General features: G+C 44.9%; 3 protein-coding genes across 4 annotated transcripts in view; 1 reads left to right on the forward strand and 2 right to left on the reverse strand.

The window, feature by feature from the left end:
* Nucleotides 1–27,692, forward strand: part of BCL7C (BAF chromatin remodeling complex subunit BCL7C) — a 289,889-nt gene that overhangs the window by 132,724 nt on the left and 129,473 nt on the right. The gene's annotated exons all lie outside the window — the stretch shown is intronic.
* TMEM265 (transmembrane protein 265) lies at nt 2,980–6,446 on the reverse strand. The gene is made up of 3 exons (XM_054582667.1): nt 5,853–6,446; nt 4,696–4,866; nt 2,980–3,457 (listed from the first exon to the last, which is right to left on the reverse strand). Exons 2-3 carry the CDS (start codon nt 4,861–4,863, stop codon nt 3,296–3,298), a joined length of 330 nt encoding a protein of 109 aa, XP_054438642.1. The 5' UTR covers nt 4,864–4,866; nt 5,853–6,446; the 3' UTR covers nt 2,980–3,295.
* The window catches only part of SRCAP (Snf2 related CREBBP activator protein), a 35,081-nt gene continuing 13,917 nt past the window's right edge, over nt 6,529–27,692 (reverse strand). For both annotated transcript variants that reach the window (XM_054582653.1, XM_054582654.1), the window contains exons 17-34: nt 26,709–26,845; nt 26,425–26,611; nt 22,968–23,137; nt 22,370–22,635; nt 21,874–22,161; nt 21,222–21,386; nt 20,778–20,963; nt 20,313–20,579; nt 18,462–19,963; nt 14,904–15,169; nt 14,562–14,764; nt 12,553–12,722; nt 12,209–12,405; nt 11,997–12,111; nt 11,683–11,802; nt 9,821–10,015; nt 9,584–9,667; nt 6,529–9,477 (exon numbers count right to left, since the gene is read on the reverse strand). In XM_054582653.1, coding sequence (XP_054438628.1) covers nt 6,835–9,477; nt 9,584–9,667; nt 9,821–10,015; nt 11,683–11,802; nt 11,997–12,111; nt 12,209–12,405; nt 12,553–12,722; nt 14,562–14,764; nt 14,904–15,169; nt 18,462–19,963; nt 20,313–20,579; nt 20,778–20,963; nt 21,222–21,386; nt 21,874–22,161; nt 22,370–22,635; nt 22,968–23,137; nt 26,425–26,611; nt 26,709–26,845 — 7,161 coding nt within the window. In that variant the 3' untranslated portion in view covers nt 6,529–6,834. The remainder of the gene's footprint in view (nt 9,478–9,583; nt 9,668–9,820; nt 10,016–11,682; nt 11,803–11,996; nt 12,112–12,208; nt 12,406–12,552; nt 12,723–14,561; nt 14,765–14,903; nt 15,170–18,461; nt 19,964–20,312; nt 20,580–20,777; nt 20,964–21,221; nt 21,387–21,873; nt 22,162–22,369; nt 22,636–22,967; nt 23,138–26,424; nt 26,612–26,708; nt 26,846–27,692) is intronic.

The raw sequence follows: 27,692 nt of genomic DNA on the forward strand, positions 1-27,692 counted from the left end.
GAATGAGCAAAGCTAGTGTCTAGACTTTGACTTCAAAATAAGTCCCCAGTAAGAAGAACCAGGGCTTACAGAGAAATGGCCAATTCCCAGGCTGGAGCTGAGAAAGTGGAAGATGAACATAGAATAATTTGTGCCAGAAAAGTGAACAAAGTTGGGCACTTATCAGAAGGACACAAGAACCAGGTTGAAAAGGTTTCCATTGGCCAAAACCAGGAACAGAAATAATGAGACAGAGAGGGCCATGAGGGAGCCTTCTGATATGCTAGAAATGGTCTATTCACCTAGGTGGTGATCACATAGGTGTGTTCATATCAAAACATTTACCAAGCTGCACACTGGAGATCTGTGTACTTTACTGTAAATAAATTATACAAGAACAATCTGAATCATACTGACACTAAAAATTGTAAATAACTAATGAAGGAGTAAAGGATCTTTGTCATAGTAGAATGCCAACTAATAAATGTAGAATGATAAACTTAAAACATCAGCATTTTGTAAGCCTCATAATTTTCTTGGGCAAACTAGGCATTAAAATTATTGGTGAAAGTTTGCTTGGGAACGGGATATTTGTACAGATAACTTTTTAATTACAGAGAATAAAAGTATCTTTACCTTGCAGAAATCTGACAGGCACTACCTTAACAAAATTGTCAGTGTTACCACCACCAAAAGAGCACATTGACATCATATGCCTCCTCATATGATGTACTGAGGCATATGTAGTATTATGTAGTATTTCTAACCTGAATCCAATCAAAACCTAAATTGAGAATATTCTACAAATTGGCCTATCCTCAAAAATGTCATGAAAGACACAAAGAAAAAAATTAAAAAGATGAGGACCTGCTAAAAACTGAAAAAGACCAAAAGATAAGAAACAGTTGAGTGCGACAAGTGTGTTCCCATGATGGACCTTAAAGCAGAAAATAAATTGCTATAAAGGATGTCATTGGGACAAAAAGCGAATTTGCACATGGACTATATATTAGAAGATAATTTTGTATTGACATTAACTTCTGTGGAGTATATAATTGTTTCCTAGTTATGCAAGGAAATATTCTTGTTTGTAGGAGATAGATCCTAAAGAATTTAGGAATGATAAGCCTTCAACTTAACTTCGAATGGTTCAGTAATAACAACATGTTTGTTTAAAGATTTTATTTGTATTTTAGAGAGAGAGAAAGAGGGAGAAAAGCATCAATGTGAGAGTGAAACATTGACTGGTTTCCTCTTGTACACACCCTGACCAGGGACCAAACCAGCAATCCAGGCATGTGCCTTGACAAGGAATGGAAACGGTAACCTTTTGCTTTGTGGGATGATGCCCTACCAACTGAGCTGCACCAGTTAGGGCACAACATATATATTCAGAAAAATACACAGTAAATGTGAGTAAATATTAAAAATTATGTCTAGTTGGAGAGTACACGAGTTCATCATACTATTCTTTTATTCTGTAGATTGGAATTTTTTTCAAAATAGAGTTAAAAATCAGCAAGACCTCATTTAGTCAGTTTGGGGGAACAAGATACTCTTTTCTAGTAAACCGAAGCTGCTGATTAATCAAGTATCAGCTTTTTAAAAAGTTTCTGTAAAAATCTCTCTAGAATGTGTTATCCTGAGGATCATGCAGCACCTCACTCCTTTAGATCAGATTAAATCAGAACCTTCAAAAGTAAAGCCCAAGCATGAATACTTAAGGTTCCCCACATGGTTCCATTGTTGAAGGCAAGGTTGAGAACCACTGCCCTATGTCTGACTTCCACCTATTGTGTCATTCTAAACTCTGAGACCAAAAATGAATTCTCTTCACTTTTTCCTTCCTGAAGCACTTTGAAACACTGAAGACAACCATCAGATGCCTCTCCTTCCCCTTTAATCCTGTCTTCACTGTGCAGTATCTCTGATTCTTTTAGGTGCTATGCTGGTCTCTGAATTATGGTAAAATAACCCAAAAATTCCACTCCCAGGGCATATGTACTTAAAGAGACATGTACAGGAATATCCACAGCAGAATGACTCATGATTTCCCAAAACTGGAATCATCCCCAAAATCCACTAACATAAAATGGATAAATTGTAATATATTCATGTAGTGGAATATTACACAGTAATGAAAACTACACCTACACCAAAGATTGATGAATCTCACAAATGTCAAGAAGCCAGACATAAAAAGAATACATATTAACCCATGTATAAAACATTCATGCAGGCAAAACTAAACTACATTGTTTGACGTCAGAATAATAGTTACCTGTGGGAACAAAGGAAGGAGCAATGATTAGGAGGCATATGAAGGAGGATTTAGAGTGCTGGCAATGCTCAATTTCTTGACTGAATGATGGTTTTTCAGATGTCTGCTTTGTGTTAACCTATTGAACTGTGTATTTTAGATGTTTTCCTGTATGTGTGATATACCTCATTTTAAAAATATTATTAAGCTCAAGATAAAGGATATGAAAATTCATAACCATAGACATCTGCATATACAGCGTAATGGTTGCTATACCCAATCCTTTGACTCCTCTCTCAACTCTGGAACCAAACAGCCTGGGTTCGGTCCCGGCTCTGCCTCTTGCTATCTGTGTGACCTTGTAATTCGTGCCTATTTACTCAACTATAAAATGAGAACAATGGTACTTACTATTGAGTGATTGTGAGAACTGAAGGAATTAAAAAATATAAAGTGTTTAGAACACAGCCTGGAATATATCAAGCACTCAATAAATAGTAACTGGTGCGACTACTCTCATTCTCTGGCCTCGGGCCTTTCTAAAAGTGAGAAGCTGGGGTCTTTCTAAAAAGGGACACTTCTAGAAGAAGAAAAAAGAAATTTTTCCTTCTCATGGAGTAACTATGTAAGGGAAAATGCAGACTTCTACCCTCAGTCAGGTGTCCACTCTGGCTCTCACCAAGGTCCAGGGAAAAATAAGGAAAGAACAAGTAGACAGGAGCAGCATTTCACCACTAAAAAAGGTTTTTATTACAAAACAAATTCTAATAAAACCAGGCCTGGTCTTCAACCCCACCTCTGGGTAGAGGCCCTTAGGATGAGGTAACTTGAGGGGGAACAGGGAATGATGAACAGTGAAAGAACAGAGCAGGCTGACCTCCCCTCATCAGTCCCAGTTGCTGCCTCCTTTTATAAAGGGCTTGAGCTCTTCCAAAGCCCTTTGAGAGAGGCACAATCCTCCAGCCAGGAAGGACCACTGCTGGCACCAGACCCAAGCAATGCCACATTGCAGGATCCAAGAGGGCTCGGCTGACCCTCAGAAGAGGCCACCCAGGGTCACTCAGCTTGGGCGATGGCGTAAGAGAGCAGCCACAGAAGCAGGGGGCCCATAATGAGGACGGCAAGCCAGACAGCAAAGCTGGCCAGGATGAACCTCCGGGCCCGGGCCCCCCAGTGCAGTGCTTCCTCGGACTGGCCTGTCTTATGCCGCTCTTCCGCCTGTGGGGGCAGGTTTTAATTAGGTTCTCCCCCTGCTTCTGTCCCAAAGTGCCCAGTGCCCCGCTCCAATCTTCCATCCTTGACATGGCTCAAAACCTCACACCCAAATCCTCTACCTCCCTTTCCAGTTTCTATTTCTCATACCTCATTTGCAAAATAAGTTATCCTCTTTATTCTTTTTCAGCATTGCTATTGTTACCTCACAAGATTACTTATGGTAAAGTACTTTTCAATCCTCTTATTCCCTATTCTTGTCTATTCATCCCAGATCCATTCCAAATTTGAAATTCTTGGTGAAAAATAGTAAGCTAGGAGTATTTCATTCATGCCCAGTCAGAAAACATACCATTCTTATTAGTCCAATTGCTCTCATGTTTTTCATTAAGAATTTTTTTTATGATTTTGCCTTAATGGAACCCAGAAGTTCCTATGATGACAAGAATACAGTTTCTGATTGTTAAAATAAAACTAGGGTTGAGAAAATTCCAGCATGTTTACGTTAGCCTGTGTGACCTTTCAAAAGGTAAATGTGCAGTTTCTGTTAGGTATTTTGAAATGATGAAGCCCTCTCAAAACCCCTATAGCTCCTGGGCTCCTACAGATTGCTCTCATCACTGCTCAGCTGTCTCCAGTCTTGCCTCTTCCAATGCATTCTCCATGTACGCCTTGAGAGTCGATCTTACTGAAACACAAATTTGACCATGTTCCTCTCCTCCACAAAAAACCCTTGAATGGTTCCCCAGTTGAATTCCTAAGCATTGGAGGTCCTTGGGAATCTGTACCCTCTGGCATCATCTCTCACTATTTCTCACTGGTCCAGTCATGCTGAACTAATAGTCAAGGCCTTTGTACACACTGCTTCCTTTACCTGGAATGCTCTTTTACCCTAATTCACCCATCCTATATGGTTATTTTCCTGTCACCAACTCTTACACACACATATGTAATCACCCATATACATCCTCCCCTGCTCCCAGAATACCCCGTGCTTTTTCTACAATTGTACCAATGAGCTGCATTCCATTAATAAATACCCATTTTCACAGCCATCTCCTTCATTAGACTGTGGAAACTTTGACAGCAAGAACCATATCATATTCTTAGTTCCGGCACAAAGCTCAACACCAAGCTCTGACAGATACTTAGTAACAGTTTGATCAATGTAGATATACCAGATATATGTACCAATTGCCTTACTATACCCACCCTTCTGCTCCCATAGGTACTGCATTCCTCACCTTGATGGCAAACACAAGGGCCATGACTCCCAGGCAAGAGCAGCCACAGATAATGCTAGTAGCTGCCAAGTAGCGGAGGCGGAGCCAGCAGCAGCGAATGGGGGGTGGAGAATGAGCAGCTTCCGTGTTGCTCACCAAGATTTCCACTGCATTCTCCTCGTCCTCCATCACCTGTGGGTGATACAGTCAAGGTACTTTTAAGCCCCAAAACTGAGCACTTGGCCTGGCTTGCTCAGACTCTACCTATCTCTGATCCTGTTCTTGTGGCCTCGCCCAACTCTCAGGAATGCTGCCTTACTGAGGAATTCCTCTAATGACTCATAAACCAACAGAGGAAGTGTGGCTGAAATCCTTTTTCCTCAGCTTAAGATCCGGAGTCTTTAAAGGCAGGCCAGTGTGAACATAGCATTACCTGTATTATTGTTTTGACAAGTGGGGAGAAGCAAAATGACTGGCACACACTGACAAGCAGGAAACAGAATCTCAACACCTGCTAGGCATCTGAAATTATCAAAATCTAATCTTTAAACTGTATTTCAAGGGGCACTAAAATTTCCTGAAATTCCTCAGGAATATTAAGGAGGGATCTGAGAATGGCACCCAAGCCCTGAACAATGATTAAATGTGAAACCGCAACTCTGGGCATGGGGAAAATTACCCATTTAAGCTGTCTTTAGAGTTGAGCAATCAGAAAGACCTTACCTCCCCAGACTGGGTCCTCCTTTGCTACGGTGACTCCCTGCCACTTCCTTTCTCCATTTCAACCCAGGCCACACAACACAATCAGATTAACAGAGTCTGGATGATCTCATAACCCACACAGAAACCTGCATAATGATGCCCTACTTAATCACTTCTCATCTCCCTATTTCTCAGGTCCTCTGAGCTTTGCAGCATCTCCAACCATTCCTCTACATCCTAGATAAATGGAAAGCATTTGCAGTTCTCTAAATACAAACAGGATACAAAGGGTAGAAGAAACAAGATAAGCAGAGCGCGAAAAACATGTGCCACAAAGCTGCAATAGTGGGTATGAGGAAAGAATTCCCATGGGGTGAACAGATAAGAGATATGGGTGGGGGCGGGGGGACATAACACAAGAAAAAGGTCCAGGGAGTTCAAATCAGAAAAAATGTAAAACGAACAGGGGCTCTTACCTGGCTGTAAGCCTTGAGGTACTGTGAGTTTCGGCTTCTGCCTCAGGTTTGATTTTGCTTGGGTAGAGACAGAGCTGACTCAGAGCTCCAAGCCAAGCCCAGGGGTGGGGTTGGATGGCCAGCCACCATCTGCAGAGCCCCAGGAGCTCATATGGGGGTGTAGCTGACTCAAACCAGTTTGGCTAGATGGAGGAAACCAAAGGAGGGAAAACAATGGGAGCAACTCAAGGTAGTGTGATGCCTGCTTTCTGGAAAAGGAGTAAAAAGCGCCTGAGCAAGGGAGATAAAAGCAGGGAAAAGTCTAAGGCATCAGAGAACTCTGAGGGGAAGTCCAGGAACTGAGAGAATGGAAGGGAGAAAAGTATGACTCTGAGTGACTGTAAACTTCAGGGAAAGGCACCCTACCAGGAGATGAGATTTGCTGAATCTTCCCTCTTCTTGGGTGGAGACTGCTATCCCAAAGGTATGTAATTCTGGGTCACAAATGAAGTACTAAGATCTTGGAAGGAGCAAGAAAAAAAGATGCCCAAGTTCCCACCCAACCCTCCACCAGACCAGAAAATCAGAAGCCTCCTTACGCGGATGCTCATACAGAAACTAAGTTTATTATTTTTTTTCTTAAAAAAAAAAAAAAAAAGAAAAACTCATTGTAGATAAGCCCCTCCCCCTTCCCCTAAAGGTGGGGGGGGGGGCTATGAAAGGTTGCTTGGGAATCAAGTACAAGGGGGTGGGGACAGAGACTATCTTGCCACCCTAACACTGCCCAGCCATGTGGGGTGGAAGGGAAGGGAATATATGAAGTGCCCCATTTTCATGACAACCAGTTGCCTACCCCCTACTTTGGTGGAAAGAAGGGAGAAGGCCCCTATGTCTCCCTGGAGGCTTTCCCCTCATAAGACTTCAAGTAGTGGTTAACAGAATCAGGCCTGGTTGTGGAGGAAGAGGGGCCATGGTGGAAAGCTTAGGTGGAGGGGCAGCCCACTCACGTCTTGGCCTTTCGGCCTCTGTGACTAACAGTAGGGCCAGCTGGGTGGGGAGGAGCACTGCTGCGCAGGATGCGCTGGTCCCCTTGGTTGGTCGTCCCACCAAGCCGGTGGAGGCCAGGACGGCGGCGTGGGGTCCCATCCCCCTCATCTTCCTCACCTGAGGCTTCAGCCTCAGACTCCTCTACTGAACCCTCAGGTCCCAAGGGACTTGGGGACTGTAGGCGGCCCCGCTTCATGGGCCCAGGGCCCCTGCCAACTGAGACCCCTGGCCGTTTTCGAGGCACCTTCTCAGTCTCTAGTGGGGGAACTAGAGATCCTGGACGCAGCCGGGTGGAGCGCAGTTTTGGAGCTAATGAGACCACAGGAGGTGTCAATTCTAACCCGCCTGGCCCACCATCTGCTAAATCCAGGTCATCCTGAATTACAGCCACCACCATAGACCCTTCACTCTTTCGTCCCCGCATTCCCTCTGCTTCAAGGCGCAAGCGGGCCAGGCGGGTGAGGGGGCGGCTTCCATCCTCATCAGAGGAACTACCCTCACTCTCCCCTTGGCCCTGGGGTTGCTGCCGCCTCCCCAATCCACAGCTCTCAAGGACAGAAGAGGTGTCCCGGTCCAAGACAGGGAGATGGCTGGGCCGAGGTGATGGTGGATTCTTGGGAGGTCGGCCCCGCTTCCGCTTGGGTGGGGATGTTGAAATGGTGAGAGTGGTGACAGTGTTGGCGACAGTAGCAATGGAACTGGATACAAGTGGTGGTGGGAGTGGTGGCACGGGTGGTGATACTGGGAGTGGCTGTGTCCGGCTCTCTAAGCTGCCATCCCCTGGAGAGGAAATGGTCCCAGCAATGGGTAAATCGCGTGCCTTAGGGGGCCGCCCACGCCTTCTTTTCTCCACAGGTGATAGGATGATGGGTTCGGGTTTATGAATTGGCTGGGGTCCAAGGACAGGTTCTGCAACAATAAGGGTCTCAGCCCCAGGGACTGGGTCAGCCCCATTGGTTTTTCCCTTAGAGGTGGATGAAGGTGCCTCATCGACCCCTCGCCCAGCATCTGCCGGAGACCTGTTCTTCTTGGGAGGCCTCCCCCTCCGACGTTTCACAGCAGGAGGGGTGATGGCAAGCAGAGCCCCTTCTCCATTCTCTGGGCTGCCTTCTCCAGTCACCCCCAGCTCAATGCGACGGCGAGCTACAAAGGGCTGCTGGGTTGGGGTGGGCAGTGTGGATGGGGGAGCAGCTTCACAGGGCCCACTGGTGGGAGGTGAGGATTCTGGCCCCAACATGCTGCGGGAAGATGGGCTTCCTGGGCTGGCACCAGTCTCAGAGACCCCAGGCACTAGGGTACTGGCAGTTCCACGCTGCTGTCGCCGTCGCCTCACCAGTTCCTTTTCCTCTACCACAGTCACTAGCCGTCCTGGCAACTTGCGAAGCACTTTGGGGCCTGGAGGCTGCCCTGGCCGACCAGTTCCCTGACCCCGAATTTCTACATCAGCACTGGTGCGACGCCGAGGGGGCCGGGCAGGCGAAGAACCCTCAGGTGAGGAAGTGGCTGAGGATGAGGTTGATGGAGCTGTGACCTCAGCTGAAACAAGTTCCTGTGGCTTCTGTGGACTGGATGTTGGGGTCCCAGCCTCCGCTAGCTCTTCTGAGTTCTTGTCAGCCTCCAATGGCAAGTGAAATAGCTCATCAGATGCTGCTGAAGGTGGAAGCGTCAGCCCATTGTTCTCACTCAGACACATGGGCACCTCCTCACCATCAGGCAGTACTGTGAGGATGGTCCCCTCAGCAGGCTCTGGTACCTCCTGCTCTTGACCATTTGGGAAGCTGCCAGCCTCCAGGATTGGGCTAGGTGCAGAAGAGGTGGGAGAAAGGTTCTTCTCTGACACAGGCAGGATCTCAACAGCAACTGGCAATAGATCCTTATGGGGCATACAAGGAAGCGATGAAGTCTCAGAACAGGCTCTATCAGCTTGCTCCAGGGACTCGGTAGATGCTAATGCTTGTGCACACAGCTCTGCCTCAGGTCCCAAGCCCAAGGGGAGGTTGGTGACTGATGGGAAGATGGGCACAGAAGGCAGACCAAGCAAGAGAGGGGAGGTAGGAGTTAAGACAGAGGTTTGGGCTGGAGGTGGGGTATGAGATGGTGGAGGAGTACAGGCAGGAGGAGGTGTGCAGGCAGAAGACGAGGGAGGAATCTGCAGAGGGAGTGGGGGAGAAGGCGAGATATGAAGAGGAAGCATGGTTAATGGATTTGGAGCCGAAATGGGAATTGGGGCAGGGACTGGGACAGGAATTGCAGCAGGAGTTGAGGCTGGAGTGAGTCGAGGCCTAGATGCTGGCCTAGGAACTCGCTCCCTGGCAGGGCTGCAGCGGGGGGTTGTGGAGGTATTGCGGGTATGATGGGTAGATATGACTGGAGTGTGGTTTGCCCCTTGTGTCTCAGCCCGGGCTCCACGAAGACGCTCACTGACTCGAGTCCCTGGCCTTTCAGGAGCCTTAACCTTCTTACTGCGCCGGTGGCTGCCTCCACCAGTCCCACAGGAAACCTCATCCCCAGCCCTTGGCCCCTCCTCCTCCTCTTGGGGTAGGCGGAACACCTCCTCCTTGGCTTGGTCCAGGTCCTTGCGAGCAGCTTCCACTTGCTCCTACCAAGAACAGAGCCCACACGGTGGTCAGAAAGACAAGCAGGGTGGTGAGTAGATGAAAAGCAGTAGCTTCCCACTTGCAACCCTACCCTCCAGAGCTACTCACTTCTGCCTGCTTGAGCTCCTCTCGGCTCACCTCCTCCAGTGAGGCTTCCAGGAATTTCATAGCATAGCGCTCAATAGGGGTCAGCTGTCGGGAAGAGCAGTGATGATAAACATAAGGACCTGGTGCCCACGGCCCATCAGCCCTGATTACTTTTACCAGGGATGACAGGAGTGTCACAGAGTCCAGAGGAAGGAATTGTAGAGAGTAAGGTTGAGAACTAGTGGGTCCAACACTGACCTGTTCTACAAGGGCAGCAATTTCCTGCTCAGCCCGGGACATCTCCTCATCCTCAGCCCCAGGCCGACTAGCCTCCTCTCCCTCACCAGCAGGAAACCCATCATTCTCATTGAATTCTGCAAGCTCAGCCACCTGTTCGGCTTTCGCCTGGGTGGCCGCACGGATGTCCTCTTCATCCTCTGCCCGACACAATGCCTGCAAGGATGTGTGGTACAAAATTCCTGAGAATTAACACATTTTACATCCTGTGATTTGATTCAGTCCAAAAAAATTTTTTTTTTAAATCCTCACTGAAGGATTTGTTTATTGATTTAGAGAGAGAGGAAGTAGAGGAGAGAGAGAAACATCGATGAGAGAGAAACATCAACTGGTTGCCTCCTGTATACACCCTGACCAGGGATCAAAACTGCAACCGTTTGGCACATGGGACAATACTCCTATTACCTGAGCCACCCGACCAGGGCTAATTCTGGCCAATATCTGAGGCCAAATTAACACCAAAAAAGAAGATGAAAAAAAAGCACTAGGCTCAAAAACCCTACGTCCCTGTCCTTACTCTGCATTTGTCTTTTTTTCATGGTCAGTTAATTTCTAAGGAGCAGTTTTTTCATCTGTAAAATGAAATCACAGCACTTTTCCTGCACACCCTGAGGCATTTATTATATTTAAACATACTATATGTTTATAAATTTTTTAAAAGATTTTATTTATTTTAAGAGAGAGAGGAAGGGAGGGAGAAAGAGAGGAAGAGAAACATTGATGTGTGAGAGGTACATAAATGGGTTGACTCTCACACACCCATCTGGGGACCTGGCCCTCAACCCAGGCATGTGCTCTGACTAGGAATCAAACCAGCGACCTTTTGGTTCCCAGGCCGGCACTCAGTCCATTGAGCCACACCACCCAGGGCTATATGTTTGTAATTTATAAAGTGCTGTAAACATGATAGATTGTGGAATAAATCAAATATTGTCTGGGTCACAGCCCAGATTTAAAAAGCATTAATACCAACCCACCAGGTTTTTAACACCTCCACTCTCTTCTGGACCCCCAAAGTTACCAAAGCAATGTAGTAGTCCATGTGGGATGGAATAGATTTGACCAGGACTCCCACGAGGATAAAATAACTTTTAGTGATCTCTCACTCTACTTCCTTTCTGTTCAAGTCAACCTTTGATCTCTTATAAAAGGCATAAAGTTTTGAACACAAAGTTGTTTTTTTTTGCACTCAGATGCCTCATGACAACCGACTAACCACATCAAATCTTTCCCTTGAGATATGCAGGGAACTTACAAAGTCACTAAAGAATGTAGCCTAGAGTGTGCTAATCAATGAAGGGAAGGCACTTGGCATGGGAAAACATCTCCATAATATTCTACACCTGTAGTTCCTAAACATTTGTCTACTTCTGAAGAGCTTTGAAAAAATATGTATGACCAGACCTCACCTCCAAAAATGATTTAGTAGATTTTTGGATGGGACTCAGGAATCAATCCTTGGAAAACAAGAGTTCTACACTATGTAGAAAGCACTTCTTAATCCACTATGCCACTTAACCTCAGTTACTTCCTTCCCATTAGCATTTCAGGAAAGTCGAAAACAAGGCTCAGAAGATTAAACAGACTTGGCTTAACAAATACAATTATTAAGAAGCACTCAAAATTAGAAATGAAAACTTCAAATCTTGTCTTTTTTCTATGAAATCATGTGAACTAATAAGCAATCTATTCATAACTACCAAAGGCCAACTGTAATCTAGAAAGCAGCAGAAACAGTTCCCCCCTGGACAAGCTCAACAGACCAAGAGACAATACACTCTGTAACCATTAGCTCTCCTCTAGGGATTGCCCACTTTTTTCACCTGCTCCAGGATGTGGGTCTGCTTGCTGGCCACAGTCTCTTCCTCCTCTTCAGGTGCACAGGGTACAGATGAGCCAGATGGCTCCTCCAGGGGCATATCAAACAGTTCTCGGATGGTCTGCTTTGGGAAGAACAGAAAGAAAAGTGTCAGAGCCAATGGAGTCCTGGTGCCAGGTCTATAGCTATGCGGCTGATGGCTCTTAGAAGTGTCAGAGGTGCCACTGTTCCGTAGAAGCCAAAGCATCCTTTCATAAGCAGGAGTAACTGCTAGAGGCACAGCAGTTCTCTCCTTCATATGCTGGAAAATAGTAGTACCTGTTTAAAATAGGCTGTGGTAAAATTGCCTCCCTCAATGGCCATGTCTCCCAACATTCTCTTCTGATTTGCTTTTTTTAGGATGTTCTCCTCTACTGTCCGTTCACTGATAAGCCTAAGAGGGTGATAAAAAACCATGTGTAAAGAGCCAAATATATCAATAAAACCCTATCCACAAAGGGAAAGCAAGGTAAGGGGAGACTAGGCAATACCTGTAGATGTGAACATCTCGAGTCTGGCCAATTCGGTGACAGCGATCCTGGGCCTGAGCATCCATGGTGGGATTCCAGTCGCTGTCATAAAAAACAACGGTGTCTGCTCCTGTCAGGTTCACGCCCACACCCCCACTCCGAGTTGAAAGGATGAAGCAGAATATGCGTTTGTCTGCATTGAATCGTTCCATCAAGGCCTATAGGGAAAGGGGGAGAAAAGAGCATTGGGAGACATCCCCCAAAACAGACGCAAGGCTTAGTGGGGCCCCTTCTGGAACCCCAAGGCCTGGAAAAAGGAGAGAGAAGCTGAGGTGAATCTCTAAGGGCTGCAATGCCTGGATTACCTGTCTCTGTTCAACTCTAGTAGACCCATCCAGACGCAAGTAGAGGTGGCCATGGTAGGTGAGAAACTGCTCCAGTACATCCAGCATTCGGGTCATCTGGGTGAATATGAGCACCCGGTGGCCCTCCACCTTGAGCTGTCGCAACAGCACTGCTAATGTTTGCAACTTTCCTGTAGAGATATGAAGGGGTACAGGGAACTAGCTATAAACTGGAATGGAGAGAACACTTAGCACTAGAAGAGTATAGTTGAAAGATAATCAAAATTTTAGGCCAGAATTTCAGTTAGCCTAGGATACTGAAAATATCTCAATTCATGTATTTTCTTTCCTTAAGGGCTCTTCTCTTCAATCTGTTCCTGTCTTGGATCTAACCTGTCTAGTCTAACTAGGGATAGGGTAACATAGACCCTCAGGAGAAAAAAAGGAATCCACAACAGTGTTGTGAGCAAATGATCTTTAGGTAGTACTGCAATGAATTATACCAGCTGAAAGAGAGGACAGATTCACAGAATAAACATCAACAAATCCACTGATGTCATTGTTGACAGGTCACTGTGATGAGAAGTAGAGGCAGGGTATTAGAATCTAGTTCAACGTCTCATCAAACATAGGATTAACTTCTATTTCTGATGTCAGTATGAAACACTTTAACAAAGACTTTCAATTATCTACTCTGAATGATTTCAAATTTTGTAAAATTATTTTTTAATAAGTACTGAGCACACATTAATAAAAATTCTGATTTTCTTATATTCTAAGACATTTAGGAAATCTCCAAAAACATGTTACTATAGAAATATCTGTACAGGGTTGTGGCAGAGAACTATTCACTACTGTCCAAAAGACATTCTTGGTTAATAGAACCTGCATAACACTATGACACCTGGCAAAAGTCCCTTGATCCCACAGAAGGCAATACCCAACCCAACCCCAGAATAGGAATCATAATTGGTCCTAAATAAACCAGAGTTCCTCCTTGTCATTTCCCTTTGTCAGTGATTGCTTTAGGGATGAGCATATGACCCAATTTGAGCCAATGAACTATGAAGCGAAGTCAACTTTGCCAGAAAAGAAGACTGCTAGGAGTATTTTGATCCAATCCCTTGCTTCCTGCTTACACCACTTGGTGTGCTCCCTGCAGTTAGGCAGTCATCTTAAGACCATGAAGAAATATGCCCTGACTGGTGTGGCTCAGTGGATTGAGTGCCAGTCTACAAACCAAGAGGTCACCAGTTCAATTACCAGTCAGGGCACACGCATGGAGTGTGGGCCAAGTCCCTGTTGAGGGGGGCACATGAGAGACAACCACACATTGATGTTTCTATTTCTCTTTCTCCCTTCCTTCCCCTCTAAATATAAATAAAATCTTAAAAAAAAAAAGACGATGAAAAAATACGCACAAGAATGAAAAGTTAAAAGCTAAGGATAGTAGAAAGCAAGGTAGAAAGACAAGAAGGTCCTGGGTCCACGAAGACACCACTAAGCTGATAAACCAGCCCACACATCATTATTCTCAGAATTTCTCATTAAGTAAATAAACACTCTGGTTGTTTAAGCCACTGTTGGTTTTGTTACTTGCAGCCAAATGCATTCTAACCAACAGGATTCTAACAAGACGATAAGGATTCTGGTCTTTTCATAAAACAATATTTACTGTGCAGTCCTGTACTGCCATACACCTTTACCCATAAATCTGAAAACTGCTGTGCTATCTCATTTGTCATTGTATCCCAAATGATTAGCAAAATAGGTATTCACAAAATAACCACTGGACAAATAAATGAGTTAGCACACATTTTGAACTTCTATCAAAACCAAATTCATGAATGCCAAGAATCCCATCATAAGGCCTACAATTCTCCATCTTGCCCGCAAGTGTAACCTTAAAAAACTGTCTAATGTTTAATGAAAATCTAGAGAGACCTTATGTAGAGCATCCCTCTGATGTAACAGTCTTGCTACTAACACAGAAAAAGAGATCGAGGGACGCTCACTGGTCCTGAACTCACCACAATCATACTGGATGAGCCTCAAGTCAGGGAACTGGGTGCGCATGTTACACACAATACGGTGCAAAGGACGAGCCCGGGGCCAGAGCTCACAGGCCAATTGCTCCTGGAAGGCTGCCTGACGTGGGGCCAGCCAAGGAGGTGGGTGGCAGGCATGCAGGGAAGGGGGAGGTGCCTCCACAGGAGGCATGACAAAGATGAACCTGCAAAAGGAAGAAGGCAAGCAGTATAGAAGATGGAACTCTGAAGGGTCCCAGAAGTTAACACCTTCAAGAGCCCTAACCACTACATCCACTCAGAGGCCCCAAGACCCTCTTCCCATTAGCACTTAGCCCTGCCAACCTCTCAATGATTTCAGACAGCTGGTCTAGTCGTTGCTGAGGAAACAGTACAGCCCGGCGGGCAGCCTCAGTATAAGTCCAAAAGGTGGGGTGGCTGGGGCGAGGAGAACGAGGGCCGATTGGGCTGGCAACAGGTTGGGGCAGGGTACAGAAATCCAGGACTTCAGTCCCATACACGGGTGCCAGGGCCCCATGAGCCTCACTAAGTTGGAAAATCCGTTCCAGGCGTTCAGACCGCTGTCGTTTCCGCTTCTCCTCTAGAGACTCCTGAGGATGAGAAAAACAACAAAAAACAAAACACACACAGAAAGGTGATCAGGATCCTTAAGAAAACCTGAGAGTTCCTCCCACAATTAAATATAATCTAATCTCTGGAAACCATAAGACTTAAAAATACACTATGCTTTTAGTTTTCTAAGTCATCAAAGGGGATTTTTCCTTTCACAAGTGTTAAGTGATATAACTTCTCTGCAAGAGAAAACTGATCTTTCTTTGTATATTACCAAAGAAGAATGCCTGAATATTCAAATTCTAATTTAAGATTCACATTCCAACAATCTTATAGAATGGATGATTTGGCAGGCACTTTCCTATATAACTCTTAGCTCCAGAATATTCAAGTTAATTTATCTTCTTGCAGTACATCCAAAATAAGTATTAAAAGTCTTCCTCAAATCACTGACCAGGATACCAAGAGGCTAAGCAAATCCACAGCAAGTTTCTGCCAAGGGCCAAACTGGAATGCAGCAGAATGGGAATAGTAACCAGACATCTAGGTATCATCATCCTGAGAGAGAAAAGGGGAGTGCCCTGGCAGATAGGATATCTGTATGACTTTAACCCAATCCTTCCCCATCTCTGAGCTTTCAGTTTCACAGGCTATAAACCATCACTTTTTCTTTTTCTTGCACTACTGTACTGTAGTTTTACTCTGTATGCAGGGAAAGGGAATACTTTGATTAATAAATTTTACCCACTAAACTCTAAGCCCCATATTAACACAAACCATATCTGATCTTGTGCACTATATGCACCCAGTATCTAGTTCAGTATCTGGCACAAAGTAAGCTCTCGATAAATGTCTGTTAATAGAATGGATCCCAGTAAATGAACCTTCTTGATGGCTACCTTAACCTTGACCTCTTGGCTCCCTATAATCTAAGAGAGAAAGGAAAGCATCCCAGCACAGGGAAAAATCAGTATTGGCAAGCTCTCAAATAGTAGCAAGGAAGAAAATATTTGCAAGATCATCTAACTGAAAAGGGACTTGTATCTAGAATATATAAAGGACTCTTATAACTTAATAATAAAAATGGATCCAAAGAGACATTTCAAAGATACAAATGGCCAACAACCATTTAAAAAAATGCTCAACATCATTAGCCATCATGAAAATGCAAATCAAAACCATACTTCATACACACTAGAATGTAATAAAAAAGACAAATAACAACAACTGTTGGCAAAGATGTAGAGATCCTGGCACCACCTTTACAGGCTGCTGGTGAGAATGTAAAATGGTATAGGTACACGGGGAAACAGTTCGGCAGTTCTTCAGTCAGGCAGTTCTTCAAACAGTTAATTATAGTTACCATATGGCCCAACAATTTCATTCCTAGGTATTTATCAAATATAACTGAAAACATGAAGATACAAAATCTTATTTTCATTGCTGAATTATTCGTAACAACCAACAAAGAGGAAATATTCAAATGCCCCTATCAACTGATAGATGTAGAAAATGTGGTATATCCATAAAATGGAGTATTTAACAATGAAAAGAAATGAGCCCTGGCTGGTGTGGCTCAGTGGACTGAGTGCCAGCCTGTGAACCAAACGGTCACCGGTTAGATTTCCAGTCTAGGGCATACACTTGGGTTGTGGGCCAGATCCCCAGTAGTGGGCTCATGAGAGGCAACCACACATTGGTGTTTCTCTCTTTCTCCTTCCCTTTTCCCCTTTAAAAACAAACACAAATGAAGTACTGATATGTGCTATAACATGAATGAACTTCAAAAAACATTAAGCCAAGTGAAAAAATCCAGTCACAAAAGCCCACATATTATAATGACTCCATAGACAAGTCTATAAAGACAGAAAATAGATTAGTAATTATCAAAAGCTAGAAGGTATGGAGGGATTAGAGGACGCTGGGTAAGGATGTGAAATTTCTCTTTGGGGCTATGAAAATGTTCTAAAGTGTGGCTGTGTTAACAGTGGCACAACTTCATGGATACAGTAAAAACACTGAATACTATATCTGGGTTAACTGTATGGTATGTGATTTGTATCTCAAATTGTTTAAGGAGAAAATAGTGTCAAAAAGCTGCTATCTACTTGCAAAGCAACCAAAATTTACCAAGCACCATGGGTTGCCACACCTGGGCTAGGATCTAGGCTCTCTTCTAGTTCCAATAAGCCAAGCCAACCTAGCAGTATTAGGAAGACAAAAGGTGGAGTCAGTAGCTCTGAGGACAGTGGGAGACTGAGACTGAGGCAAAGAATAAGAAACAGCTTTGTAACAGAGTGAGAAAAAGATTGAGAGCGCCCAGAGGGACTCACTAGATCTTTCTTCTTTTTTGTTCCTAAGTTATTTACTTGAATCTGAACTGCAAATTCAACTTAACCAAACATGTAAAACAACTTATTTGACAGAAAAACAATGGCTACCAGAAAGCTAATGAAGGGACAAGAAACAGAATTCTTTGGAGGTTAAAAAAAAAAACAAAAAACAACACTAAGACATGGCCATCAAAGCCAGATAATGATCTTTACAGAACTGCAATCCATGGTATCATCCTTCCCTGAGAAGTTCAAACAGTTAATGATGGTAATGGCTTCAGCAACTGAGGAAAGTAAAAGTCTTCCTGTCTCTAAGGACTGCCTCTTGTGGGGAAGAGGAGAAATAAATGGAGTCAACATATGTCTGTTCTCACAAGTTGTATAACATTTATGACATCATTTAACAAACTAGTTTCTCCATCTGTAAAATGGCGTAATTAGATGCAAACACTAACTCAAAAAACTAAGGAAAAAGAAAGAGACTAATAACAACAATGTAGCCATCAACACATCAGTTAACAGTTTTAAAAGCACACTAGGTCCTCAATTACACCTATGAGAAAAGTAGAACATAGCCCCGGCTGGTGTGGCTCAGTAGATTGAACGCAGGCCTGCGAATTGAAAGGTGGCTACTTCAGTTCCCAGTTAGGACACATGCCAAGTGGAGCTGGGTCCCCACTTGGGGGCTTGTGAGAGGGAACCCACTGATGTATCTCTCATACATTGATGTTTCTCTCCTTTTCTCCCTCCCTTCCCCTCTTTCTAAAAATAAATAAAATCTTTGGAAAAGTAGAACATGGATTATTATTCACACCTTACAGATAAGAGAACAGGCTCAGCTTATAGAAGGGACTTGTCTAATGGCATTAAAGTACTGGTCCACAAAACTGGGATTTATAATTTACCAAGATAAAATGACATTATTCTGTTCCATTCTACTAACAATCCAAAGAAACTCAATTTCCCATTCCCTCTCCTTTGAGACAGTAAAACTTACCAGATAGAAAGGGGAACGAGGTGGTGGTGGGGGCTGACGTCGAGGCCGGGGACCACTGAACGAGGTAGCAGTGGAGGGAGGGCTGGGGGGACCAGAGCGCAATGTCAGTGTCTCAGGCTCTTCCTTGGAAACAGACAGCCGGGATACCATGGTGACCGGCAAGGGAGCGGCACCAGATGCAGAAACCACAAGGGAGGATGCCTGGGAAACTGGGGCCTGTGTTGAGGCTGGGGCCAGTGCCAAAGTCTGAGCTGTGGTTGGGCCCAAGGTGGGTACTGGAACTGGGGCAGGGCTCAAGGTCAGTGTTTGCACTGAAGCTGGTGCCAGGAGTGAAGCAGATGACGATACTGGAGCCAAAGTCAGAGTGTGAGCTGGGGTCAGGCCCATTGAAGAAGCAGGAGCCAGAGGGGGTGCTGGAGCCAGAGACAGCGTCTGAGTTTGACCCAGTGGTGGTCCTGGTGTCAAAGACAGTGTCTGGGCTGGAGTTGGTACTAGGGATGATGCTGGAGTCAATGACAATGTCTGAGCTGGAAAGGGCCTCTGGGGGTTCCCTGTTCCCAAAGAGAGTGTCTGAGATGAGGATGAGCCGCCAAGAGTAGATGCTAAAGCTGGGGCTAAGGCCAGTGCCTGTGTAGAAGCCGGGCTTGGGAGAGGTGACGGAATCGGGGCTGATACCATAGTTTGAGTTGATGATGGAGCCAACACAGGAGTTGGTACTGGCACCAGTGAAGAAGCTGAGGCTAAAGGAGTTCCTGGAGTAGATGATGAAGCCAGAACTGGAACTGGAGTCTGCGATGGAGCCAGGACTGGAAGAGGAGCCAGAGAAGGAGCTGAAGGAGCCAGGATTGCTGTCTGTGGAGCCAGAGAGGTGGCTAAAGCCTGAGATGCAGAAGGTGCTGGAGCCAGAAGGGAAGCCTGAGCTGGAGCTGGATTTGGTGCTGCCGGAAAAGAATTAGCCAGAGCAGAGGCTGGGACCAGAACAGGTGAACACGCTGGTGCCACAGGTGAGTTCAACCCTGGAACATGTGAAGAGGCTGGAGCCAACAATAGAGGGTGACCAGGTGCCTGAGATGAAGACAGGGATGAAGTTGTGGCCAGACCTAGAGTCAAGGCTGATGCTGATGGCGAAGCCCCAGCTGATGCCAAAGGAGGTCCAGGAGCCGCTGAGACAACAGGTGCAAGTGCTGGAGTCACATTGGTCAACACAGCTGGGCCTGAAGCCGAAATGGGTAAGGAGGCTGAGATGGGAATGGTGAGGGGGGTAGAGGCGGGGCCGGGGGCAGGGGTGGGGCCGGGGGCGGGGGCAGGGGTGGGGGCGGAAAGCATGGTCGAGGCAGACATGGGGAGTGAAGATGACATTGGAATAGAGACTGCAGAGGACACAGAACTAGCAAGTGGAGAGGAGTTGGGAATTGGCATTGGAGAAGAGGCTGGCCCAGGAAGTGACGATGGCACAGGAAGGGAAGAAGAAATGGTCAAGGGAGCAGGTCCCGGTGCTGAAGCTGTGGAGACAGAGGATGAGTTAGCCCCAGAATTCTTGTTCCTTCTATTACCCTTCCCACCCCTTCCCTCAACGCCCAGCTTCACTTATTTCCCAGAAAATCTTCACTCCCACACCATACAAATGTTCAAGGACTCTGACATCTTAACATGTCTTTTCCCTCCCAAGTCCCAATAAATGTATCTTGGAATTAGGCAAGGGCTCAACAGCCCAATTCTCGGGCCCACTGCACAGCACGTCAGTACAGTACGCTGGATAATGAAGGGACCTGTTGTGACTTAAGAAACCCTGGGGGCCATCCTATCTCCACTCCTGTCAAAAAATTTCTGGCCTCAGCCATCTGGACTCACCACTGACTTCAGGCGAAGGACTGTGGACCAGCTTGAGAAGGGGCCTCACCAGACTGGACGTGGGCACAGAAGCCCGGGCATTACCCAGAGTAGGTGTGGGCAGCCGGCCAGGGGTTACTGTGGGACGTGAAGTCAACACAGCTGGAAGCCCAGAGCTCGGAGGCCGGGGTGCTGGGGCCAACGGAGGAACAGGAGTCAGTCCATCCCGTGGGGCCTGTCTCACTACAATCTTCACCACGCCTGTATTATTCACCATGGTTGGTGGCACTGCAAGAGGAAGCTACTTTGAGAAAGTAGAAAAGAAACAAGAAACCCAAAGGATGGAAGAAGTCCAAGGGCAGACCGATAATGGAGATACTGGCGAGGAAAAACAATACTGAGGGAAGGTCGGACAGGCAGTAGCCCACGGCATGCCTGGAAGGACCAAGGCCTGCAAGAGCTAAGTAGGAAGGCCAGGAGCCTCACCCTGGTTAGCAGCAAGCGGAAGGCTGAGGCCAGTGGGGGCAGGGGTGGTGCTGGGGGTCGAAGAAGGCAGCACAGAAACAGGGGTGGGGCCAGGGGTCGGGGCCACGGCCTGGATGAGGGCCACATGGGCAGGCTGGCTGATGAGGTGGTGCTGCCCCCCTGCTGACACCAGGTGCACCACATTCCCTGGGTTAAGGGAAGAGAGAAAGAGAGAGAGAGAAGCAGCTATCAGCCGGAGGGAGGCAGAGAAGCAGGGCAAGAGGAGAGAGAAAGAACAGAGGAGATAACTTCATCTTTATCAAAAATTTCCTCCAACGATTCTCCCCTTGGCCCCTCCCACCAAACACCAGAGAAAGAAACATGGGCTGACATTTCAAAAGAGCCATGAAAAACAAGAGGACAAGGAATAGGAAAAAGGCAGGACAGGGGATGGGTTTTACCTACTTTGCAGCGGGCGGGGCTGCCCCACGGCAAGCTGGCGCACCTGGGCACCAGTCAAAGTCAGCTTGTTGCCCTGGATTTGGAAGGTGAGAGGTTTGCTTCCCCCTGCACTAGCCACTGGACGTTGTGCCAGTGAGGCCAACTGGCCGATGCTGACCACTTCACCTGCTATGAATAAAGAAGAGGCTTAATGTATACAGGGTTCACTCTGCTCAATGCTACTTTACAGACCCTCATGGGGCACAAGTCTCAGTTCCCCTCAATTTACCATGTTCCAACAAGCTCAGCCTTCAACTAGTCTGAACTTTTGACATTCTACTCCTTCCAATCCCACTTATTTGCTTAACAATCTCCTTTATATCCTCTAATGGCTTTCCATAACAGCAAGCTAATCACCACTACTTTCTCTATGCTGCCCTTTTACTACAAATGATTTTCTACCACGAGGCTTACGTGTTATCTCAACTAGACTGTGAACTCTTTGAGGATTCTTACTTGACTATGAGTTATCAATGTCTGGCAAAATACCTAATGTTAGCTACTTATACTAACTTTTTGATACTCTCATGTTTCTGAGCTTTTCTTCTCCAGCTCCAGGGCATATAAGCCTTCCTCCCATCTAAAGTCCCTCACCCTCACAGCCCTGGAAACTTACAGGGCAGGCGAGCTTGCATATCAGGAGACAGGATGAGGCGCTGTGGTGCTGGAGTAGGAGCTGGTACTGCAGTGGTGGGAACAGTGGCTGTTGTGGTACAAGTGGTGGTGGCAGCAGCAGAAGGAAAGGTATAGCCTGGTGGCACTGTCAGGGGCTTCAACAGGCTGGATGAGCCTGGGGGTGGGGCAGGACTCAGGCGAACAGGGGCAGGAGGGGCTGGCTTCAGGGACAGGGTTGGTGTGGGAGGCCGTGAGGTGCCACTCAGGACCCCTAAAGGGGATGGCAACACTGTAGACACAAAGCAAACATGTGTCAGGTATACACTGTCCAAAGCCTTAGCCAGCTCCCAGCAGCCTCTATACATATTCCTTTCCTGCCAAACACCACACCCGTCTCTAACCCAACTTCTCACTCTAATTTCATGACTTCTTCCCCAATATGACCAATCTATATGAAGTACTCCCCGACCCAACATTCTGGTTCCCTTGCAACTTACCCTGGGGGAGAGGCCCACTATTTGACTGCAGCGGGGGTAACAAAACAGGGCCAGGAGGCCGGGATGCTGGAACAAGTGGGGGTCCGGCAGGTGAGGCTGACACCATCAGTGGTGCTGGCAGCACTGGAGGGGTTGGACCAGGGGTAGGCTGAGCTGAGAGCTCAGGGCCTGGTGGGGGTCGGACTGGGACAGGACCCAGGAGGGTCCGTGGGCTGTTCACTACCACCACTGTCCGGCCTTCTTGCTTGGGCACTGGCTGCAGCATCCTATGAGAAAAAATGAGGGGTTAAATAGGTAAGGAGGGAGAGTAAGGACTAAGAAAAAAAAAAAAAAAAAAAGAACAAAGACAAGACCCAAAAGAGAAAGGGAAAAAATTCTGCGATAATCAAGAAACACCAACCAGGGAAAGGAGAAATCAATGATAAACACAGGAGCTTCTTCTATTTTCTCCCCTAATCCCTCCTTCACAGTATCCTGCACCCATCCCAAATAAACATTATACCCCAGTCTCAAACTCTTTCCTTTCCATCCCAACCCCTCCAGCCAGCTGCAGCCACTTTTTCTAGGAATCCATTCCCTTATTCTTCAGCCTTAGTACCTGTTGACCTTCATCTTGACTGGCTTGGGCCGGGGTGGGGGGTCAGGAGCAGTAGCCACCTCTAGCAGTACCCGACGAGACAGGCGGTGCCGGGGTAGAAATGTGTCAGCCTCATATCTAGAGACTCGACCCTCCAGGCCAATGAGATCAAAACGACCCATGTCTATCCGCTGGCACAAGAAGGAACACAAAAGCATAGTGTCAAAGGGCCCAATGTGGCAATAATTTCTTGGATGTGACACCAAAAGCACATATAAAAACCAAAAAACAAACTGAGAAATTGAACTGCATCAAAGAACACTATTAACAGAGTAAAAAGGCAACCCTTGGAATGGGACAAAATATTTGCAAACCATGTATCTCATGAGCGGTTATATCTAGAACACAAAAAGAACTCCTACAACTCAACAACAACAAAAAAAGCACAAACAACCCAATTTAAAAATTACCAAAGGCCTTTAACAGGTATTTCTCCAAAGAAAATATACAATAAGCACAGAAAAGATGCTCGACGTCATTATATTTAGGGGAATGCAAATGACAATCACGAGATACCATCGCACACCCATTTAGATTATTACTAAAAGAAAAAAAGAAAATAAAAAGGAGTAACAGGGTTGGCAGTTGCCATGGAAAACAGTATGGTAGTTCCTCAGAAAATAAAAAACATAATTACTAATTACTGTATGATCCACCAATTCCATTTCTGGGTATACAGTCATGTACCATATGATGACATTTTGGTCAATGAAGGACTGCATATATAAATGTGATCCTTTAAGATTATAATGGAGCTAAAAATTCCTACTGCCTGGTGATATCTAGCCATCCCAATATTGCAGTACAACCCATCACGTGTTTGTGGTAATGCTGGTGTAAACAAACCTAATGTGCTACCAGTCATATAAAAGTATAGTACATGTAATTATATGTAATACATACTATTTAATAATGACAGTAACTGTAAGTTTATGTGTCTACCATACTATACTTTGTTATTTTAGAGTGTACTTTTTCTACTTATAAAAAAAGTTTACTATAAAACAGTATGCTAGGTCAGGCCAGTAGCAACTTTATGTATCTCATGTTTACCATGTCTCCTGATTGTATCATTCCTTTGTGTTTCACTTTATCTTGTGTTCTTTTATGAATTTACTGTGTACAGTAATGTCCTGAACCTTCACATTCACTCACCACTCACAACTTCCAGTCCTACAAGCTCCATTCATGCTAAGTGCCCTATCCAGGTGGTATCATTTTTTAACTTTTATATTGCATTTTTACTGTACATTCTCTATGTTTAGATAGACAAAAACTTACCACTGTGTTACTACTGCCTAAAGTATTTGGTCTAGTATCCTCCTCAGGCTTATAGCCTAGGAGTAATATGCTACACCATATAGCCTAGAGATGTAGTAAGTTACACCATTAAAATTGTCTGTGATGTGCACACAATGATGAAATCACCTGAAGGCACATTTTCTTAACATATCACCATTATTAAGCACGATATGACTGCATCTCCAAAAGAGAACCGAAAGTCAGGAACTACTGGGTTGACCAAAAAGTTTGTTTCATTTTTTTCTGTACAATGGCTCTAGTAGTACTTGTCTTTAACTTCATTCGAAACAATTTTGTTAGACTGTATTGTGACAGCTGTCATATCAGCATGCATTTAAAAAAAATAATCAAAACTGGTGAACGTGCAGCCATTTTAGTTTTGACGATGGGAGAAAATATGTAACATTTTCAGTGTATCATGCTTTAGTATTTAAAGAAAGGTAAAAGTGCAAATGAAACACAAAGATTTGTGCAGTATATGGAGAAGGTGCTGGGCCTGATCAAACATGTCAGAAGTGGTTTGTGAAGTTTCTTCGTACTACTGACATTTTGGCCAAATAATTCTTTGCTGTGAGGCTGTCTTATTCATTGGAAGATGTTTAGTAGCACCCCTGGCCTCCACCCACTAGAAGCCAATAGCAGGCGATAGCCAACAGACTCAATATCCAAATGAGTAGTTACTGGTGAAAATGAAAATCTGTCTTTTATTTTACGGAAAAAAACCATACAGACTTTTTGGCCAACTCAATAAATATTTCATTCATATGTGGGATGTAAAATTGAAAGCAACAAATGAGCAAAGGAGACAGACAAAAACTGAGACAAAGACAACAGTGTGGTGTACCAGAGGGAAAGGAGTTGGGGGTGGGCACAGAAAAGGGTAAAGGGAGTCAAATATATGGTGGTAGAAACAAGACCTCACTTTGGGTGGAGAACACACAACACAATATATAAATGACATATTACAGAACTGTACACTTAAAATCTATATAATTTTATTAACCAAAGTCACCCCAGTACAATTATTAAAAATTTTTTTAAAAAGAGAGAACTGAAAGCAGGGACTTGAACAGGTATTTGTATAGCATTATTCAAAATAGCCAACCAACAGAAGCAACCCAGTATCCATTGACAGATGAATGGATAAACAAAATGTAGTATGTTATATGTTATATGTATATATAATACATGAATATAACCCAACCTTAAGAAAGGAAATTCCGACAAATGCTACAACATGGATGAAACTTGAAGACATTTTGCTAAATGAAAAAAGTCACTCAGAAAAGGACAAATACTGCATGATTTCACTTACATAAAGTACCTGGAATACTTAACAATTTTTTAAAAGATTTTATTTATTTTTAGAGAGAGAGGAAAGGGAGGAAGAAAAGAGGAGAGAAACATCAATGTGTGAGAGATACATCTATTGGTCGCCTCTCACATGCCCCCAACAGGGAACCCAAGCCTGCAACCCAGGCACATGCTCTGACTGGGAATCAAACAAGCAGCACTCTATCCACTGAGGCACACCAGCCAGGTCTAGAGTATTCAAATTTATAGACAAAAAGTAGGATGGTGGCTGACATGAGTGAGGGGAAGAGGGAGAATGGGGAGTTAATATTTAATGGGTACAGACTTTCAGTCTGGAAAGATAAGAAAAGTTCTGGAGATGGATGGTGGTAATGGTTGTTCAACAATGTGAATGTACTTAATGACACTGAATCATACACTTAAAATGGTTCCATAGTAAAATGTTATGTATTTTACCACAATAAAAACAAAAATGGGGAGGGGGTTAGGAAATAGCCCAAAAGAGAGAAGGAGTAGAAAAACAAAAGAATAGTTAAGTATTCTTAACTCTCCAGGGTCTTTCAAAAAGATTAACACAATTCTCCCAAGCCTACCGAAGACTAGGCCCTGTAATCTCTATATTGAAGGGGCAAGAAAACAGGGTTAGAGGTTAATAATTAGCTTGCCCAAAGTCACAGAGATAAAAAACAATGAAACTAGGGGAATAATGCTGAGATGATAGGAGAAGGAAGGATGCAAAAGATCACTCTAAAGAAGTGAAGGTTTGGTGTAAGGCCAATAACCCCGGAGGCAAACTACTTACCTGGAGGGGATGGATATCAGTGGCCCTTAGGACCAGAGAGGCAGTGCTGAAGCAGATGCCTGGGGTGATGAAGGGAGAAGTAACAGGTCGAGGGTCAAACAGGTTTGGATGGTTGCAGACTTTTCGCAGCTGCATCAAAATGTTGATGACGCTCATGAAATGGCCAGTGGCTAGTGTCTCCTTAGTTCTGGGAGAAAAAGAAAAGTAAAAAGGGTATCCTGACTTTCACCTCTGACCTCTGCTTCAATCTGGAGTCCCAGGGCCCACCCTTTGTCCTCCCTTACGTGGTCTGTGCCATGAAGTCATCATAGAGACAGCGCTGGCGCTTGGAAAGCCGGCAGCGGATAACGTGCTCATACTTTTTAGGCATCTGCTTCTCAACATCCACCTTAACTCGGCGCAGCAAAAAAGGCCGCAAAACCTATATGGAAAAAATGAAGAGACTGACAAGAGAACGGTGGGCACTGAGCCCTAGTATAGCTCGTCTAGCTGGGTTTTGGCTTGATGACCAGCTGGACGCTTAAAATGGTTAAATAGTAAAATATGTTATACTCTGCCTTAGCCCATCCATAAATACTCATTAAATATTCCAGGAACTAATCAAAGATGAGTCAGATGCAGGCCTTCCCCTCCTCTCAAGGAATCTACTTTCTGCTAAAGGAGACTTACATAAAAATTGTACCACAACATAAGTGATACAGGGAGCACTGAGGACAGGATGATGAAAATAAGTCCAGGAGAGAAGCTGAGAACAAAAACTGGTGCAGTGAGACAGCCACACAAAAAACAAAAGGCATATCTGAGATCTCAAGAGATAAAATCTGATAGAACGGTCATCAAGTTAACATGAAAGTGAAGGGAGGTAAAAACGTATAGTTAAGGAAGACATCTTCGTTTCTAGTTTGACTTACGAAAATGATGGTGTGACTGACCAAATGGAATAAAATTAGACGATAAAGCTTGAGATGTTTGGGTTACAACAGAGTGAGTTCAAGAACAACTTTAAGGATATCAAGTCAAATTTAAATACAGGTTAAGTAGTCTATATTCAAGGGACTAAAAACACAATTTAGTCTTTAAAGCCTAATGAATGAGTATGCCTATGAGATACATAAATTGGGAGACAAAAAAGACAGGACCAGAATGATAAAAGATATTATTTAAAAGCTGGACAAAGAAAGAGGAGCCAGAAAAGACAAGAAAGGAAAGTGGAGGAGTGGAGAGCAAGAAAAAGAGGTGGGGGAGGAGAAACAAAATACAAAGTTTAG

The sequence above is a fragment of the Pteronotus mesoamericanus genome, unplaced genomic scaffold (assembly GCF_021234165.1).
Source record: "Pteronotus mesoamericanus isolate MK-2021 breed Mesoamerican mustached bat unplaced genomic scaffold, CSHL_Meso_final contig_72, whole genome shotgun sequence".
NCBI classification, from domain to species: Eukaryota; Metazoa; Chordata; class Mammalia; order Chiroptera; family Mormoopidae; genus Pteronotus; species Pteronotus mesoamericanus.

Bases quoted from the DNA above. Each gene is read 5' to 3' on its own strand.
- TMEM265 (XM_054582667.1), bottom strand. From the start codon at position 4,863: ATGGAGGACGAGGAGAATGCAGTGGAAATCTTGGTGAGCAACACGGAA. The intron at 3,458-4,695 runs GTGAGGAATGCA...CTGCCCCCACAG, and splicing joins CCCTTGTGTTTGCCATCAAG to GCGGAAGAGCGGCATAAGAC.